The 16,071-nt window shown below is 38.4% G+C and overlaps 1 protein-coding gene across 2 annotated transcripts in view; it reads right to left on the reverse strand.

Annotated features, from left to right (window-relative positions):
- Nucleotides 1-16,071, reverse strand: part of ARHGAP28 (Rho GTPase activating protein 28) — a 76,002-nt gene that overhangs the window by 4,266 nt on the left and 55,665 nt on the right. Inside the window, exons 6-14 of one of the 2 annotated variants that reach the window (XM_053960808.1) lie at nucleotides 14,268-14,433; nucleotides 14,064-14,155; nucleotides 12,594-12,671; nucleotides 9,181-9,343; nucleotides 7,909-7,991; nucleotides 4,815-5,012; nucleotides 3,977-4,120; nucleotides 2,278-2,432; nucleotides 1,553-1,617 (exon numbers count right to left, since the gene is read on the reverse strand). In XM_053960808.1, the coding sequence (XP_053816783.1) occupies nucleotides 1,553-1,617; nucleotides 2,278-2,432; nucleotides 3,977-4,120; nucleotides 4,815-5,012; nucleotides 7,909-7,991; nucleotides 9,181-9,343; nucleotides 12,594-12,671; nucleotides 14,064-14,155; nucleotides 14,268-14,433 (1,144 nt within the window). The remainder of the gene's footprint in view (nucleotides 1-1,552; nucleotides 1,618-2,277; nucleotides 2,433-3,976; nucleotides 4,121-4,814; nucleotides 5,013-7,908; nucleotides 7,992-9,180; nucleotides 9,344-12,593; nucleotides 12,672-14,063; nucleotides 14,156-14,267; nucleotides 14,434-16,071) is intronic. The other variant, XM_053960810.1, reaches the window with a different exon arrangement.

Raw genomic sequence — 16,071 nt, forward strand, 5'->3', positions numbered from 1 at the left:
TATTTCTTTGGATTTACTGGGCTGGAATGACAACTCTCTGACTTCTACACTATTTTTAAATGCTGAAAAAGAGCTCTGTAAACAGTGTGTTCCCATACAGTAGGATCTTGGAAAGAAATGCAGGGACTCTAACAAGGTTTTTGGGAGTTGCCAATTTGCTGGTTAAAAAAAAACCTCCTCTGCACTCCGGCTCTATCATTAGCTGGTGATTGGGAAGTTGTGGCTGCCTTTGCCTGAATGAGGATTTTGCGCCTCTTAGTTGAGTAATAAGGCAATAAATTCTAGAGTTAAGTTGATTTGTTGGACTATATTGCATTTACATGGGGTAATGAAGTAATTTCACTGGTAAGGTTACTTTGCTGTGACACAAGATTATGGTAAAATTTTTGTACGGTTACTTATAAGGTCACTGGGGTCCCCATGATTTTATTCAAGTGAAAGCAATATAAATGAATTAATGCATAATCAGCGGACTAAGGTACCCTGAAGGATCTAGGACTATAAAAATGATTTTAAATGAAGTTGCAAATTAAATGTCCCAATTTTATGGAAGACGACAGTAGGAATATTTGGGATTGTTTCACAAGGTCTTTAGGATCATTTTTCTTTTTTAGCATCAGTTGGTCATCCTGTTTGGACAGGCAAAACAAATCACTAATCCAATTTAGTTTTTTGCTTTCATCAGTAATAAAGACTGATTCCTGATTGCTGCTGAAGTAAGTCTGTGATGTTTTGTAATAACTTTACAGAAAGTCTTTAGAGCTGAATCTAGAAGAAATAAGAAATAATCTAATCAGGTGATCCACAACTGACTTCAACAGAGCATCCATAATTTTGGCATGAACAGAGAAAGGAGAGAGTAAGAAGAGAAAGGATTGTCTAATATCAAATTAAAATATGTTTTTTGACCTTTAGGCCAGAAACTTGTGGGGCAAACCACTGTTGTTGTTGTTATAAGAAGTGTCACTGCATGAAACAGAAGACGACAAAAGCCCTATTACAAGGAATTTGCAATCTAAATAAAGCACACAGATTAGTGTGAGTATAGACCACCCATACATGCAGGGGCTGAATTCACAATTCTGTGGGTTTTTATCTGCGGGAGGTTAACACTTATATACAGTAAGAAAGAAAGGTCTTGGAAAAACGCTTGACAGCAAGGTGGAATGTGCTCGCAAGAGGAAGACTAAGGATCTCTTAACCATGGAAAAATGCTCAGTTACGAGAGTGAGAGAGGTAAGCAAAAGGTCAGATGAATTTGGCAAGACTGTAAGAAGCGCTGCTGAGATCCAGCCGCTGGGTTCATTCTCTCCTGTGTGGTGCCCCTACTGTCACTCTGGAGTAGGAATAAATAATGACATTGATTCTAACAGCTTTTGGGTCAGGCTCCTTTCCTCCAAATGGACTGGAGGGTAGGAGAGACCCAGCTGTGTCAAAACAGTGCTGTCCTGAGGTATTTTAGGAGGTGTCACAGTTTGACGCTGGCACAATGTGTCAAACCACGACACTAGGTTAAGGACATTCAGAATTAATTTTCAAAATTAAGACCTACCTATATTTCCTCCAATTTCATGTAAACTTTGGATCTGGCCTCTCATGTTCTGTGATGATCCATGGCTAGGATGGAAAAAAACCTTTCAGTTTGTCCTTCTGTTATAACCACTGCCTTATCACCCACCATCTATGGTAAGCTAAAGTTTGATATTTTTTCCCCTGTAAATTGCCTTGTCAAAACCAACAATTTCTACCAAATGGACCACTGCAGAATAATGAATCTGCTACAGAGATACATTACTGCATTGCAATCAACTAAACCTTCTATATTATTTATTTTATATTATTTATTCAAAGAACAGAATTATGTGGTAACATGGGAAGACTTTGCAGAAAAGACTTTCAGACACAATTTGCCATTTCCCATAAGTGTTAATAATTCTTACCCTACAGAAATAAAAACATTCTAGACTCATGAATAGATGTAAAACAATCCCTTTGGGTTCTCTATGTGGCAAGTCTATAAAATGTATGTTTAATGTACATTTTTAGTAGTGGTGTAAGGGAGGGCAGATTGATTCTGTACAGAGACAATTATTAAGTAAAATAAAAAGAGTAAGGTAAGTGTTAAAATTTCTTTGATTGACATAACCATAAATTAGCAATTTTAGATTAGAAAAAGAGTTCTTGTAACACAATGAATCTTTGAAGAGTGAGCAATCTATTAATTTATAGTTCTGACATTGTTGTTCAGGAAAAAAAAAAATGTTCTGCTTTACCCACCTGTTTTCACAGTGGAATCGAGCCAGGATGTCTTTGGCTTTTGTTTGGCTGTTGAGTTGAATTGCCATAGAGACTTTTGAATGCAGTGGAGCATAAACTCTTATCACCCCCTCGGGTATGTCAGACTGCAAGTATGGAGGGAAAGTGACAGCTCCCTAAAATCAATATTCAATAGAGTAAGTCTGAGGCAAATATTGCTCTAGCTCAATTTGGAAGCAGTTCTGCAACCTCATTTGAGGCTGCTTGCAAAACTCACTGTCCTGCATTCTCTTGGCTATTCAAAAGACATTTACAGTCATACAAATGCAAATTTGTAGACACAAATCAGATACAACACAAAGACACAAACTCTTTGGTAAGCAGCACATAAATGCACAAAGGGTAAAGCCCTTGAATTGTAACTTTGACTTATTTCTGTTAGCACTGGTCAGTGAACCAACTGCTTATTTAAAAACATAACAATTATTAAGAATATCTGTTTTTCCTTCTAAAGATTAAATTCTCCTGAGGCATAAAAATCCAGTTCTCTGTTTCTGCTTCCTATATCTTCAACTAAATTGAAGTGTGTGTACAGTAAAACATCAAGTACCATATGGTTTCTGTTAATTTGAAATTTGACCTTGTGTAGGGTTGAAATGATCATCTATGAAGTTTATGCACTCTTCCATGATTAATGGTGGATAAATCAATTAGCAAGGTTTGCATTCCAGTTCTAATCCAGTTAAAACCATGCTGACTAGAACACAATAGTCTCTCCAGTCTCTGTCTCTGTGTAATTTAGAACATCTGAGACCTGGGGATTGCGTTAAGTGCTCTCAACATTAAACTCAGTTATCCAAACAGAGTTTGCCTCCAATTTACCCTTCATATTTCAGCTCCTTGCCATGGCTACCCTCATTTTTATTAGATGTAAAGCCAATTACTCTGATCAATGGACTTGCCTTCCCAAAGGTGCAATGACTTCAGTAATTGACTCTCCTCAGAGAAGAAGTCTATCTGTGTTCATCCCGGGCTGAATTTAACTCTGCAGCACAGTAGTCTACACTGCCATTTTAAACAAACATCTCTGTCTCCATCTGCAGCACCAATGTATGTCCTACCCTACATAAAATACTTCAGTCAGTGCTGGCAAATTCTTGAGAAAGGTGAATTAGAATGTACTCACCATTCATACAAAACATTTATCTTTCTACATTTTCCCCCATACATTACCTTCTGCATTTTCTCTCTTGCCTGTACTAGATGGCTCATTCTCTATTTCTCATAACCTTGTGATATCATTCCTTCCCAATTTGTCTTTTCTTTTGTTCTTCAAGACTATTCTTCAACGCCTAGTGAATACTTTACCCTTTCCTTGATTACTTCTCCTACAATTCACCAGCCTTCATTCCTTTAAACATTCATGGAAGGCTCTCTGTCAGGGACAGTCCACATATAACCATTTCTTAGGAAACAGGTTAAAAACTGGCTTGGCAGTTTTGGCTGCTGTAAATCATTCTGTCTTCCTTACCTTTTCTCAATCAATTCCCAAAACTTTGTCTTATCAGAGTATTAGACTGGGAAGCACACCTTTCAAGTTAACTCTCAAATCAGCTTATTTTGTATGGCAAAATTTCCTCCGCACACACAGAATCTCTCATGAGATAAAGGAAGGAGGCTGTTTAAAGCTGCCCTTGAAACCTGTATCTTTTTATCATACCTCTGGTCTTTCAGGTCTCTCCCGTTCCATGGTCTTTCTCCTCAAAAGTTTTCTCACTCCTTTGTCAAACATCAGCTGTCTCTTGCTGTTGTTCATTGCTGCCTCATTCATTTTTCTCACTTGGGAAATCAGGAAGGATGGGACCTAGAAGGAGGAAACCAGATCTGAGAATATACAGTAATTTTTCCTCAATGTGTAGGGTCTTTAGAAGGGCACAAATTTTGCGCAGCAGAAACTCTGTTTATTCCTAGAAGATACGTGCAATCAGTAGCTTTCTCTAACAACCTACAGTTATTCCTTTGGTGAAACTGCAGATCATCTTTCATGCCATATGAAACGTTAAAGCGATGCTTGCAACTGCAAGAGGTAGTCTTTGCAACCCCCTTTATGCTCTCCCTCTGTTATGAGCAAACAAGCTGAGGCTGTCAATATCTCCAGGCCAATCTTCAGAAGCTCAAAAAGTTGTACACACTTTTGTCCCATTTTATTATGGTGTAGACTTCAAACAGATATCTAACCAGGTTCAAGTTTAGACATATCACCTACACATCCAGATTAAATAATTCTTCTATGCATCACTCTCTATAAACAATGGTGTGGAAGAGGTACTTCCAGAAGGCAATTGATGCTAAAACAGGTATCTTAGATAAGAAAGGTAGCTCTCAATCCAGAAATATCTGTCAGGGTGCCTCATTCTAGACATGGAAGACTCCAGCCAGTTTCCAAAGAAACTGTTTCTCCTTGGAAGGTCAGTTTATTCTGACTTCTGCACATGTCCTGCTTATAGCAAAGTACTGCACTGCAATGGAACCATAAAGGGGGAACCAGCACTACTCACTGTCCACAGGATGTCCTGGTACCGGATTAAAAGCCGCACAATGTGTGCGGTGGTGGCGGCTGCTTGCATTTCTTGTTGGTTTGCACGTTTCCCTTTGTAGATGAAGAGGTTTGGTGCAACAATCATAGACACGTTCCACAAATTCATCTTGTTTTTCCCTTCATTAGCAACCACCTTCTTCAGGAACTGAAGAAAGGCCTGGAAAAAAAAAATACTTGTTTAATCTCAGGAAATAACTTACTTTTGAAATGCAGCATTTTCAAATGCACATATCTGGCAGCTATATTTGCACTTGGAAGTAAAATTCTGTGATCTTTTCATTGTATCTGGATTACTCGGATATTTGTTGTTACAATAGCCTGTGTCAACCACAGAGGAATAGTTAATGTTATCAAAATACACATTAATAAATTATCACTTAGACCATAATCCCAAATTTATAAGGCAAATACAATGTATACAGTAAGGCTTTGAATCCTGTAGTAGAGGTAAGATGTACACGTATTGCAAGGGAATAGTTACTTTCTTCATAGATTACCAAGTGTCCATTTTGATGTATCTAGCCAGAGCTTTTTATATCACAGTCACTTGGCGTGATTAGTCTCTCTTCAAATCTGCACCAGTTCCACATGTAGTACAACTTGAAATTTCTGCCAGCGACCCACAAACTTTTATTCTGGGATAACAAAAGCAAGACGAGCTAAGTGGTTGTTCATTGATCTTACTTCTGCACATGCTTGGTAGAGTCAAAGGAAATTAATTTCCCCTTCTGGGTAGTTTATTCAGAATTTTGCTTGAATGATTAAACAGCATAGACTGCAGCTGTGGCTAGAGTTGGGGTCTTCCAATGAATCCTTCTGCAATATTGTTCTGGTTTCAGCTGGGATAGAATTAATTTTCTTCCTTATATCTGGTACAGTGTTGTGTTTTGGATTTAGGATAAGAATAATGTTGATAACACACTAATGTTTTAGTAGTTGCTAAGCAGTGTTTACGCTTAGTCAAGTGTAATCTTTAGCTTCTCATGCTGCCTTGCCAGCAAGGGGGCTGGGGCTGCACAAGGACTTGGGAGGGGATATAGCCTGGAGAGCTGACTCCCAAGGGGTATTCCATACTATATGGCATTGTGCTCACTATCTAAACTGTGGGGAAAACTAGTCTTGGCCCACTACTCAAGAACTGGCTGGGCATCAGTCAGTGAGTGGTGAAAAACTGCATTGTGCACACTTTGTCTGCTCCAATTAATTAATCATTATTATTTTCACATTCATTTCTGTCCTATTAAACTGTTGTTGTCTCAACCCATGAATTTTATTTTTCTTTTCAAATTTTCTCACCCATCCCACTGGGAGGGGGAGGAGTGAAGGAATGGCTGTGTGGTGGTGTGTTGACTTTAGATGGAGTAGAGTTAATTTTCTTCATGCTGACTGGTATAGGGTTTTGTTTGGGGCTTGTGCTGAACACAGTGTTTATAATATAGATTTTTTTTTTGTTATTGCTGATTAGGACTTGCTCAGAGCCAAGGCCTCTTCTGATTTTCATGCTGTCACAGTGCTGAGATGCATGAGAAATCAGGAGAAAATACAGCCAGGACAGGTGACCGAAGAGATATTCCAGACCACGTGACATCATGCTCAGTGTAAAAAGGTGGGAGGAACATGAAGGAAGGAGGGGACTTTTGGAGTGATGGCATTTGTCTTCTCAAGTAACTGTTACATGCAGTCAAGCCCTGCTCCCCTGGTGATGGCTGAAACACCTGCCTGCCCATGGGAAGTGGGAGTTCCTTTGTTTGCTCTGCTTTCATGAACAGTCTTTGTTTTCCTTTTAAATTACATTTATCTCAACTCATTAAATTTCCACAGCTTTTACACTTAGTCTCTCCCTCATCCCACTGATGGGGGAGTGAGCGAGAAGCTGCACATGCCTGGTTGCTGGCTAGGGTTAAACCATGACAGGTATTAGCTGCCTCTTGGTTAAACGATGAAAAACATACCATTAAAACCACTGTCTTAGTACCCTGACACAGCAATTAAAACATTTTTACAAACCCAAGAATTACAAAATAGAAACTGTACTGGAGAAGTTTCTAAGATCTCATTATAGACAAGAGAGTGGAGCTGTGTAAAGTTTTGTCATCACTTCTATTTTTGTACAGAAGCCTAATTAATAACAAAGTAATAATTAAGACTACTCCTCTAGCATGTGTTTTATATATGCAGCTCTATATCCAAATGAACTTTGGTAGCAGAAACAAGCCCCATTCTTTACAGAGCACTAGTAGACCTCCAGGTGCTTTGAAGACAGATGTTATTCTTGTCCCTTTTTACAGTATAAATAAATTCAGGTAAAGAAGGCACCTGAACTCATAAGGTTGTGTCTAAACTGACTAATGAAAGGCTTTCAGAGATGGGAACCTGATGAAATGTCTGGAGGTTCCCAGGAAGCTTCTTCACTCAGGTTTCCTTGATGTAGAAATAGGCTCAAAGATGCAACCAGTGTCTCTTAGGGTTAGGACATAGCTGCAGTCAGATCTGGGAGCTCCCAAACATCTAAAATGCATGTAGCCACTGTGTTCATATCAGAAATTAGAACAAGGGGGTGGGCATGGATTTATAAGGCAAACTGAGAGTGAGGTCCTGACATCTGTGCTACAGATGCATATTTTTACTTTGGACTGCATGCTGCAGCCTGGTCCAGTGTCCTGAAATCGCCCTTCAAGTACCAGGAGTGCACTAGTCAAGCTCCTACAGGGCAGCTTCTCTTTCAAATTCATCCTGGAGAATTTCAGTTATACAAAAAATCCAGAAACTGGACCTCCTTTGTTCAAACTAAGCAAGGCATATGCCTCTTTGAAATGAGTGCTCCATAACAATGATGCCTGAGATCCAGCAGTTGGATACTCCCAGCAATTTCTTAATTGCTTGTAAAAGAAATGACAGCCAGGAAATTTAAACATCTTTTGAGGGAAATCATCAAAAAATACAGATGAATACTTTCTTGGTGTAGCATATGAAAAAAATGAGTCTCTCATTTAAAAGTCAAATCACCACAGGTGACAGCAGGTGAAGCAGGTGATAGCAAATGAAGAACATACCTTGGCTGTGTCTCTGTTGGCTTCAGGCATCAGCATGATCAACAAATGCAAAGCTTGTAGTTGTAACTTGATCTTGGAGATTTCTAAGGACATGAATAATTAATGCTTTTGAAATCCCAACTGCAATTGATTTGTTCTAAAAACCTGGTGTGTCAGCAGTTCTAGAAATACCAGCTAGTGCTCGGTTGAGACTATCATGATTAGGTGTTAATTAACCTTACATTTTTCCCCAAATGCAAAATCACCTTAATGAGTGGGTTTTTCCTCATCATCTTGGATCTTTGTCACACAGGGATACAAGGTGCTATAAAATTTTATCCATATTACTATGTGAATCAATATACAATCCAGGATTTTTTAGTATTAGCTAGTTTCTCTTAGATATCTGTGTATTTGTTGTAGGGAAGAAAGTCACTTTATTCTGCACAGACATCTCCTGTTCAATCTTCTCCCTGCTGCTGAGCCATTTTAACTGCATGCAGCCTGGAACTCAAAAGCAGTCCATACACGCTCAGATATGTGAAGTTTATGGAGAGAGGTCACCTACTTCTGCCCTTTAAGCTACTCATGGAGACACTGAAAGCATGACTGCAACCTTATGTAAAGATCCTCACTTTTCTGTACCAATTTGCTAAAAAATTCACCATCCTGAGACCTTCAGCCTGTCCTAGCTCGAGTGACTTTACAGTGAAGTCATAGGTATGGCAAGGTACAATTGCATTCTTCCTGGAAGAGAAATGAACAAAATGTGCTGAGATTGAGAGGGTGTATGTACACTGAAAACAAAGCCCAGCTGCCTGAACCTTTCTGTGCTCACACATATCTCTCTACCAATGGTCTGACCTCAACATAAACTTTAACAGAAATAAAATAGGTCCAGTAGATAAAGGACAGTGATTTGAGTTTACCTTGCAGAAATTTTCATTTATGAAACCTACAGTTAATGTGAACCAAAGTCTATATATGAAAGTCATTACTCAGTCACTATTTACTCACAGGTTCCAAATTTTACATTAAACAGTTGTTTTGTTCACATAACAAGCCTGTGCTATTAGCTGAATGCAGACACCTTTCTCATTTGAAAACAAAACAAGACCTTGCAGAAAATTAAAATGCTTAGGCGAAGCGCTGGGTCTGTTTTTCTCTCTACTTCAGAGGGAGAAAAAAATTACATGACTTTTCTCTATATACTTCAGAGAGAGAAAAGAAATGTAATGTCTGCTCTTGCATTTTATCATATTATCAGTCCATACTAACTCCATTTCCACATACTTTCTACTAGCGTGATGAATGCAGGCAGATATTCTACTGTGAAGAGTGGGCTTGGGAGTTCTCTTATAAACATTTTTAGCAGTCCTGCTGCATCGTTATTTCGTACTTGGTCCCAGTCAAAGGTGTCTTCATAAAATTTTGCCTCAAGTTCTTGATGGAGATTCTGAAAAATAAAAGAAACATTTGGCCTTCAATCATTGCTGCTGATCCAGCAGTTTGTGATCACTTCAGAAATCCCATTACAAGCAGCAGACAGGTTTGTACAGCACTTGAACTAAAGCAGCCCTTACCCGGTGACAGCCATGTGGGGCTCAGAGCAGGTTAACAAGTCAAGTTCCTGCAGATATTTGGCTACCCAGGCTAAATTTGGTTTGCTATATCTAGATTTCTGCCAGTGAACAATTTGAACCACCTTAAAACAAGACATTTTGTGCAACGTCTTAGAACTAGAAGCAGAAAACTCAGCACAGCTGTTCTTTTTGTTTAAAACACTCTCCAGAGGTTTTGACCCTTAAGTCACAAAGGAGTGCCGTTTCTTCCTCACTGCCAGTGAACTTGCTAGATACTCTGAATCCATGGGCATTGAGCAAATAGCTTAAAAATCAGGTCCTCCCATCTTTGAAAAGAAGTTTTATGTTAAGATAATTATAGTTATATTTGGTCAAATTATAGAAAAATAAAGATTCAAAACCACTACTTTCAGAAAAAACTTTAATGCATAAAAAAACCCCCCAAACCTCTAAAAACACAGGAGAGGTTAAGACAGAATTGATGATGATACCATTTTGGGTTCCCATTTAATCCCCTTGTTCTCCAATGGCAGCATCCTGCTCCATAACAGAGGTCAGTTAAGTTCTGAAGGGTCACTATCCAGTGTTCAAAATACATATGTGAAAGGGAAATACTCAGCAAGGTTCCTAGTAGGAACAGGATTTGGCTTCAAACCCAGATCACCGTTCAAAAAATGCAAGGTCCTCAAAAAATTGTTGAGTTAAACAGATTGAAGGACAGTATTTTAATATAAGGACGTCCATAAATAATGCAGCTTTCACAATTATTACTGGCCAAACACTGTCCTATCCATAGGAAGTTTGTTGCTGCTTTTTACGAGACCATTTATAACAAAATATATCTGTAGCCAATACTCAGTTTCAGATCATGATTTTGTCAGATGTACTTTAATATTATGCAAAAAGTTCAGTCCCTTCAGGCAGAAAAGCTTTTAAAAATGAATTCTGCTTGCCACGTCTCACATGAATGGAAGGAAATTACATATCAAGTATAGTCACAAATAATGAAACCAAATGGTTGCACAAACGGAAGTAGAAAGTCATTCAGGATTTGGCATAAAATGTTACAGTGTCATTTTTACTAGCACATTGTACTGGTTTTAATCTGGGCTATTTCAGCTTCCTCTGTATTCACATCCTTTGCACATAATCAATGCAAACACCTAGACTGAATTCTCTCCTGTAACTGACTGGAAATGTGGAACAGAAATCCTCACCTCATCAAAAGCACAAGAGGACAGAATTCTACTCCACATTTTTCTGCTGAGAACTGGGAAAAAGCCACAAAAACAGAATGCAAGATTTTAATGTTATATATATATGTATCTATATGTCTCCACACAGGTAAGCATATATTTTATACATTCAATTCCCTCCCTCCCCTGCCTTCCTGCCTTGTAAACATGTATCTATGTATGCATTTAATACTTTTAAAATATGTGCTGCAATTTTTTTAAACATGACTGACCCTTCACTAGACTATCATACAGTTTTGGTTCACTGGAACTTTTGTTACAGAGGAAAACTTGTATTCATTTCTTCTACTCTTTATTTTATAGAAGAGAAACCTTTAATCATTTCCATATGAGTTTTCTTTTCTAAACAACACTGAAATAAAGTTGGAATGCCCTCAGGTCCTAATGTCATAATAATGTATGAAGGCTTTTGAAGGATGAAATCTGGATCTGCTTTGAAAAAATCTCTCTCTTGCTCATTGGTTTGTTGGGCAGACTCAAATGAAACCAAAACTCAAATAATTTAAAACTTCTGTATGGGCAGTTTAACTTACCACCTAGCATAGAGAAGTTGCATATGAAGTCATATCTCACAACAGCTCCCAGGATAGAGGTTGTGAAAAAGAAGTGAACAAGACACAGTGCAATGTATGCAAAGAATATGAAAATAACTGAATTAGAGCACAGCCCAGCTGTGTAATCTCCATGGAAAGACTGGAAAATTTCGAGATTGCGTGAAATAAGATTCAATCATTTGTATGAAAAAATGAGGAAGCTGAAAAGTACAGGGCAAGTTAGGAGCTCCCTTCTGCAAGATGTGGCACTTTTCAAGGCTTTGGGTACTTTTATCAATACATGGAGTCAAAGGAGCTGGGATGCTGCTGCCTATCTTTGGTGTGTTTCATGTAATGCTGCTTTTTCTTATTCAGCCATTTTTTATGAACCTCAGCCCACCCAATTGTTTAGCAATCCCCATCATTTGTCTGGCTTCCACAATGTTGAGACTTCCTGTCTCAGAACACAAAACTAGATTCCTTGAGGATGAAAAAGTGGGAAGAGGATGCACTGTAAGGTGTTGCTTAAACCAGATTAAAAAAAAAAAAAAAGCCTGTGGGAAAAGAAAAAAAACAAACTAACAAAAAAAAAAAAAAAAAAAAAAAAAAAAAAAAAAAAAAAACACAAAAAACCCCCAGAAATCTGGGAAAGAGATAGACTCTACTAAGCCCAGAAAAAAAGCTCAACCAACCAGAAAACTGCCTTGTTTTTCTAATTTGCCTCCTCCAGCTCCTGGAATGAAGTTGGTCTGGAGAAACAATTGCAAATATTACTGGCCCACAGTGTCAGGTTATTGGGTGCCAATTATACTGTGTTCATAGCCCACAAATAGCCTGTGAAAATGCAGTACTTCAGGCTGCCAGCAGTGAACAGAGGCCAAATTTCTCTCACTTGGATCATGAAATTGCAAGATCACAGACGATAAATGAAAAATAAAATGACACAGAGGTTAAAATGACATAGAATAAGATCTTTATCTGATGTTCACTCACTTTAGGAACTCTGCATTTCTGAAATAAATTAAAACAGAGATAAGACCACAGCAATTTTGGATGACAGAGATAAAGTGAAAGGATGTCTAAAAGTTTTGTGGAGAAAAATCACATTCAACATCCTCTGTGCTTTATATAGAACATTAACTAAATCAAAGTAATAGACTAAATGGTCTGTGATTTATTGGTTCCCAGGAACTAATCTGACCTTTCACTGGCAGGAGTAGGAATGCTGAGCTACACAGATCAGTATTTATGTGCACTCTGAATTTGTGTGTATCCTGTATTATTTTACATAGAGTCTGTGGTCCAGAAGACAGAAAACTGTCTTGAGTGTATACCTTGACTCTGGAGGCAGATCCAGGAACCCGCAGAATTCCTTCAGTTTCCAAACCTGTTTCCTCAAGCTTGAGCAGCAGCTGAAAGAAGAGACAAAAAAATCCAGGAAAATACTCAGAAGTGCTTAAGAATACTCCTGACTTTCTTTTCAAACGAGGTATCCTTAAAACTAATCTGAAAAAAGATACATTTCTACGGAATCAGCTATTGAAATCCAGCCAGCTCATGTAAATAAATCTGCCTAATTTGTTTCCACAGTCCTGATCCTGAAGTAAGGAGTATGCAGAGTATAGAAAACTGCTAATGCAATAGGCCCCTCTGTCCTTGACTTGAAAGCTGGCACAGCTAAAGAACAATTAACACATAAATATACTAATGAAACAGCAGATATACTTAAACACAATGGTGTTTTGAAAGAAAAATAATCTCTGAGAAATGTTTAAGTGCCCCCCAAGGGACACAATGGAAAAGTCTAGATAACATAGGTTTTTTGGAACTAAGAACTCTGATTAGAAAATGATCCCAGGATATTTTATTTTGAAATTTCTGTGAATAGAAGACTAAACTTTCCACTCCAATTGGTTATTAAAAAAACAAACAAACAGAAAAACCAAAACAAAAAAAAACCAAAAAAAAAACAACCAAAAAAAAAAGAAGCTTTGATTGTATGTAATTTTGAACACTGAGGAAAAAAAAAAAATTCCAGCATTTAATCATACAGCTCTGGATTTTCACCAGCAGAGCTCCTTCCTGCCCTAGCCTTGAATCTTCTAATTTCCAATGTTATCTTGATAGGGCAGCAGTGGAGCTAATTGCAAAGCCATGTAAATGTTCCAGTCGTGTCAGTCTTTCCCCTGACACTCCCCAGTACTTCTTCTTTTGTCAGTATTTACAAGGAAATCTGTTGCCATTTTGAGTCTGTGTAAATCTGTGCAATTGCACACATACTTGTGTCTGTGTACCTGCCTCCAAGACATCCACAGGGTATCCCTGTGTGGGCAAATGTCTCATTTAAATAGCCTTGTCTTGTCATACAAACCTCAATCAGAATATATTGCTTCCATTCTGGAAACAGTAGCCAAGTAAATACCTATGGTTTGAATTAATGTAAAAATAAAACTCCTGAGACAACTCATCTCTGCCACTTCTGCACACACATAATTTTGCTTGGCTCTCTATTTTAATGAAAAAGGGAAACAGAAAGACATTTTTTTCCCAAAGTTTCCTGCGTGGTATCACATAATTACAAAAATCAAAAAGAGTACCCACCACAGATAAGAAACCAAAAAAGGAGCAGATTTTCTCTCCTTGTCACAAAGTTTTCAAACCTCAATATTCGGTCACACGATCTCTAGACACCTGCCAGTCTGTAATGCCTGTCAGAAACTTTCTTATCTGATGACTCCTTTGAGTGTCAATGCATAAGGTGGAAAAGCAAATCCTAGTGACCAAGAAGGCCAAGTGATACTCACTTTTTGGAAGATAAGGGGCACTTTTGTTCCAGGAACCTTCTTTTGATCATTCTCCAGCAGTACGGTGAGAGGGACTCCGAAAAGACCATTCTCTTAAACATAAAAACAACAAATGTGAAAACAAGGAAACACAGGCTCATAAGCACCTTCTTTCAAAGCTGATGGACATGAAGGTGACTGCAAAGGGGATGCCACACACGGTACCTCGTCCCCGCACCCTCTCCAGGCGGTTCCTCTTCAGTTCCACGCCCAGCGCGTCGTAGAAGGCCGTGAGCTCGATCAGGGAGAGGTAGCGGATCTTCTTCATGTCTTCGGGAGAGAGGTCCCCAACCTCTGTCAGTCCAAAACGGCTTTTCCGAACAATGAACTTCTACAGTAGAAATGGGTCGCATCTTTATTTGCACCAAAGTTACAGGAAGTGAATTTTTGCTTTAAAGGAGATGCGTGGATGTGATTGGAGGTCGTGTTCAGGTAGATGGATAACAAAAAAGAGATGAACTATAGCCCTGTAAACTGGCCTGGTATGGTGACATAGCCTGAATGTAAAACTGAGCTTCTTGCTCACCATGCACCCTTGCAGTTTGATTGGGAAGTGGTGCTGGAGCACTTCAGTGCCTGCACTTCAGCTGGGACAAATGAGTTACATGCGTCTCTAAAGGTTTTGACCAGTTTCTGCAGGATGTAGTATTTTGCCCTGCTTCTGCCTTCCCCGAAACGTCTTTGAATGCTGTTGAAGTGGCTGACACAGTTAATCATGGATATGGTTCTGTATCAACTGTGTGTGTGTAATGAAACCACGCCTGCTTTGCATAATGCTATTAATTTATGAGGTCTTACAGGGGAGTTCAAACTAAAAATCTGAGGAAAAGCCCAGAAGCAAAATTGCTTAGTTCAGAAGCCAACCTGCCAAATTAGTGCTATTTTTTATTACTCAAGAAAGCTTAGAAACAGGACTCCCAGCAGCTAACAAATAATTTATTTAAGTAGACTTAAACTAAATGATACTGAGTAATTTGGGGGCATGTGAAGATGTCTACATATTTTAGAAACTGCAGTGTCAGGGACCAGAGCCAGGAATGTTGCATCATAACAGATGCATTTGTACAAATGTCAAAAAGAACGAGCACCCATCAGTTTCTGACATAATTGTTAGACATAATAACAAAGTCATAGTAAAAAAACATGGTAAAAACCATGCTTTTCAAAGAACTGTGGATCTTTGGTATTGTACTCTTTTTAAAATTTAAACTAGGCATTATTAGTCAGAGGCATAAATAGTATTACAAAATTATCTCCTTCCTTTAGGGAACTGAGTGGAAATCCAGCCTCTAGTAATGTTTTGCTTCTGGAGATTTCAGCCCAGTCCTTAATTTTTTTAAACAGATTTGGACTCAAAAGGTTTAACCCATCTTTAAATTAAGCCAGTCAAACTGATTAAGAAAAAGATAAACAAACAAACAAACAAAAAACCCCAACAAACCCTAACCCATATCAAAACAGAAATTAAACTTACACCGGATTTCAAAAGGAAGAGAGTACAAAGGACACCTAGATCATGTAGTTTAGGACTTCACAAACTACATTGCATATGATCTTTCAATAGGTGTTAAAAATAATTGGGGGAGAAGGAGTGTAGGGAATGGAGTAACTTTTTTACTTGCTGCCTGGGGCATTTTTAGCCCAGAATATTCCCTCCTTAGAATGCAGCGATTCCACTGTTAGCCTTTTTTCTGAGACTTTATGTGACAAAAGCTGCATGGGAGTTAGCCTTCTGATGAAACATAAAATACTAAAGAATATCTAGACATTTTGGTTCCAGTGATGCAAAAAGTGTAAAAGTTTTCACCTTGGAAAAAAGGAAAAAATCCAGACTGTATACATATATTTTCTGGGGTGGAAGAGAAAAAATTCTAAGCACTGCAAAACTGATTAAAAAGGATACTACAAAGATTTTCCACAGTGGCTGTTTGACTCCTAGGGGTCACTATGATGTGATGCTGTGGTTAAT

This window comes from Vidua chalybeata, chromosome 1 (assembly GCF_026979565.1).
Source record: "Vidua chalybeata isolate OUT-0048 chromosome 1, bVidCha1 merged haplotype, whole genome shotgun sequence".
NCBI lineage: Eukaryota > Metazoa > Chordata > Aves > Passeriformes > Viduidae > Vidua > Vidua chalybeata.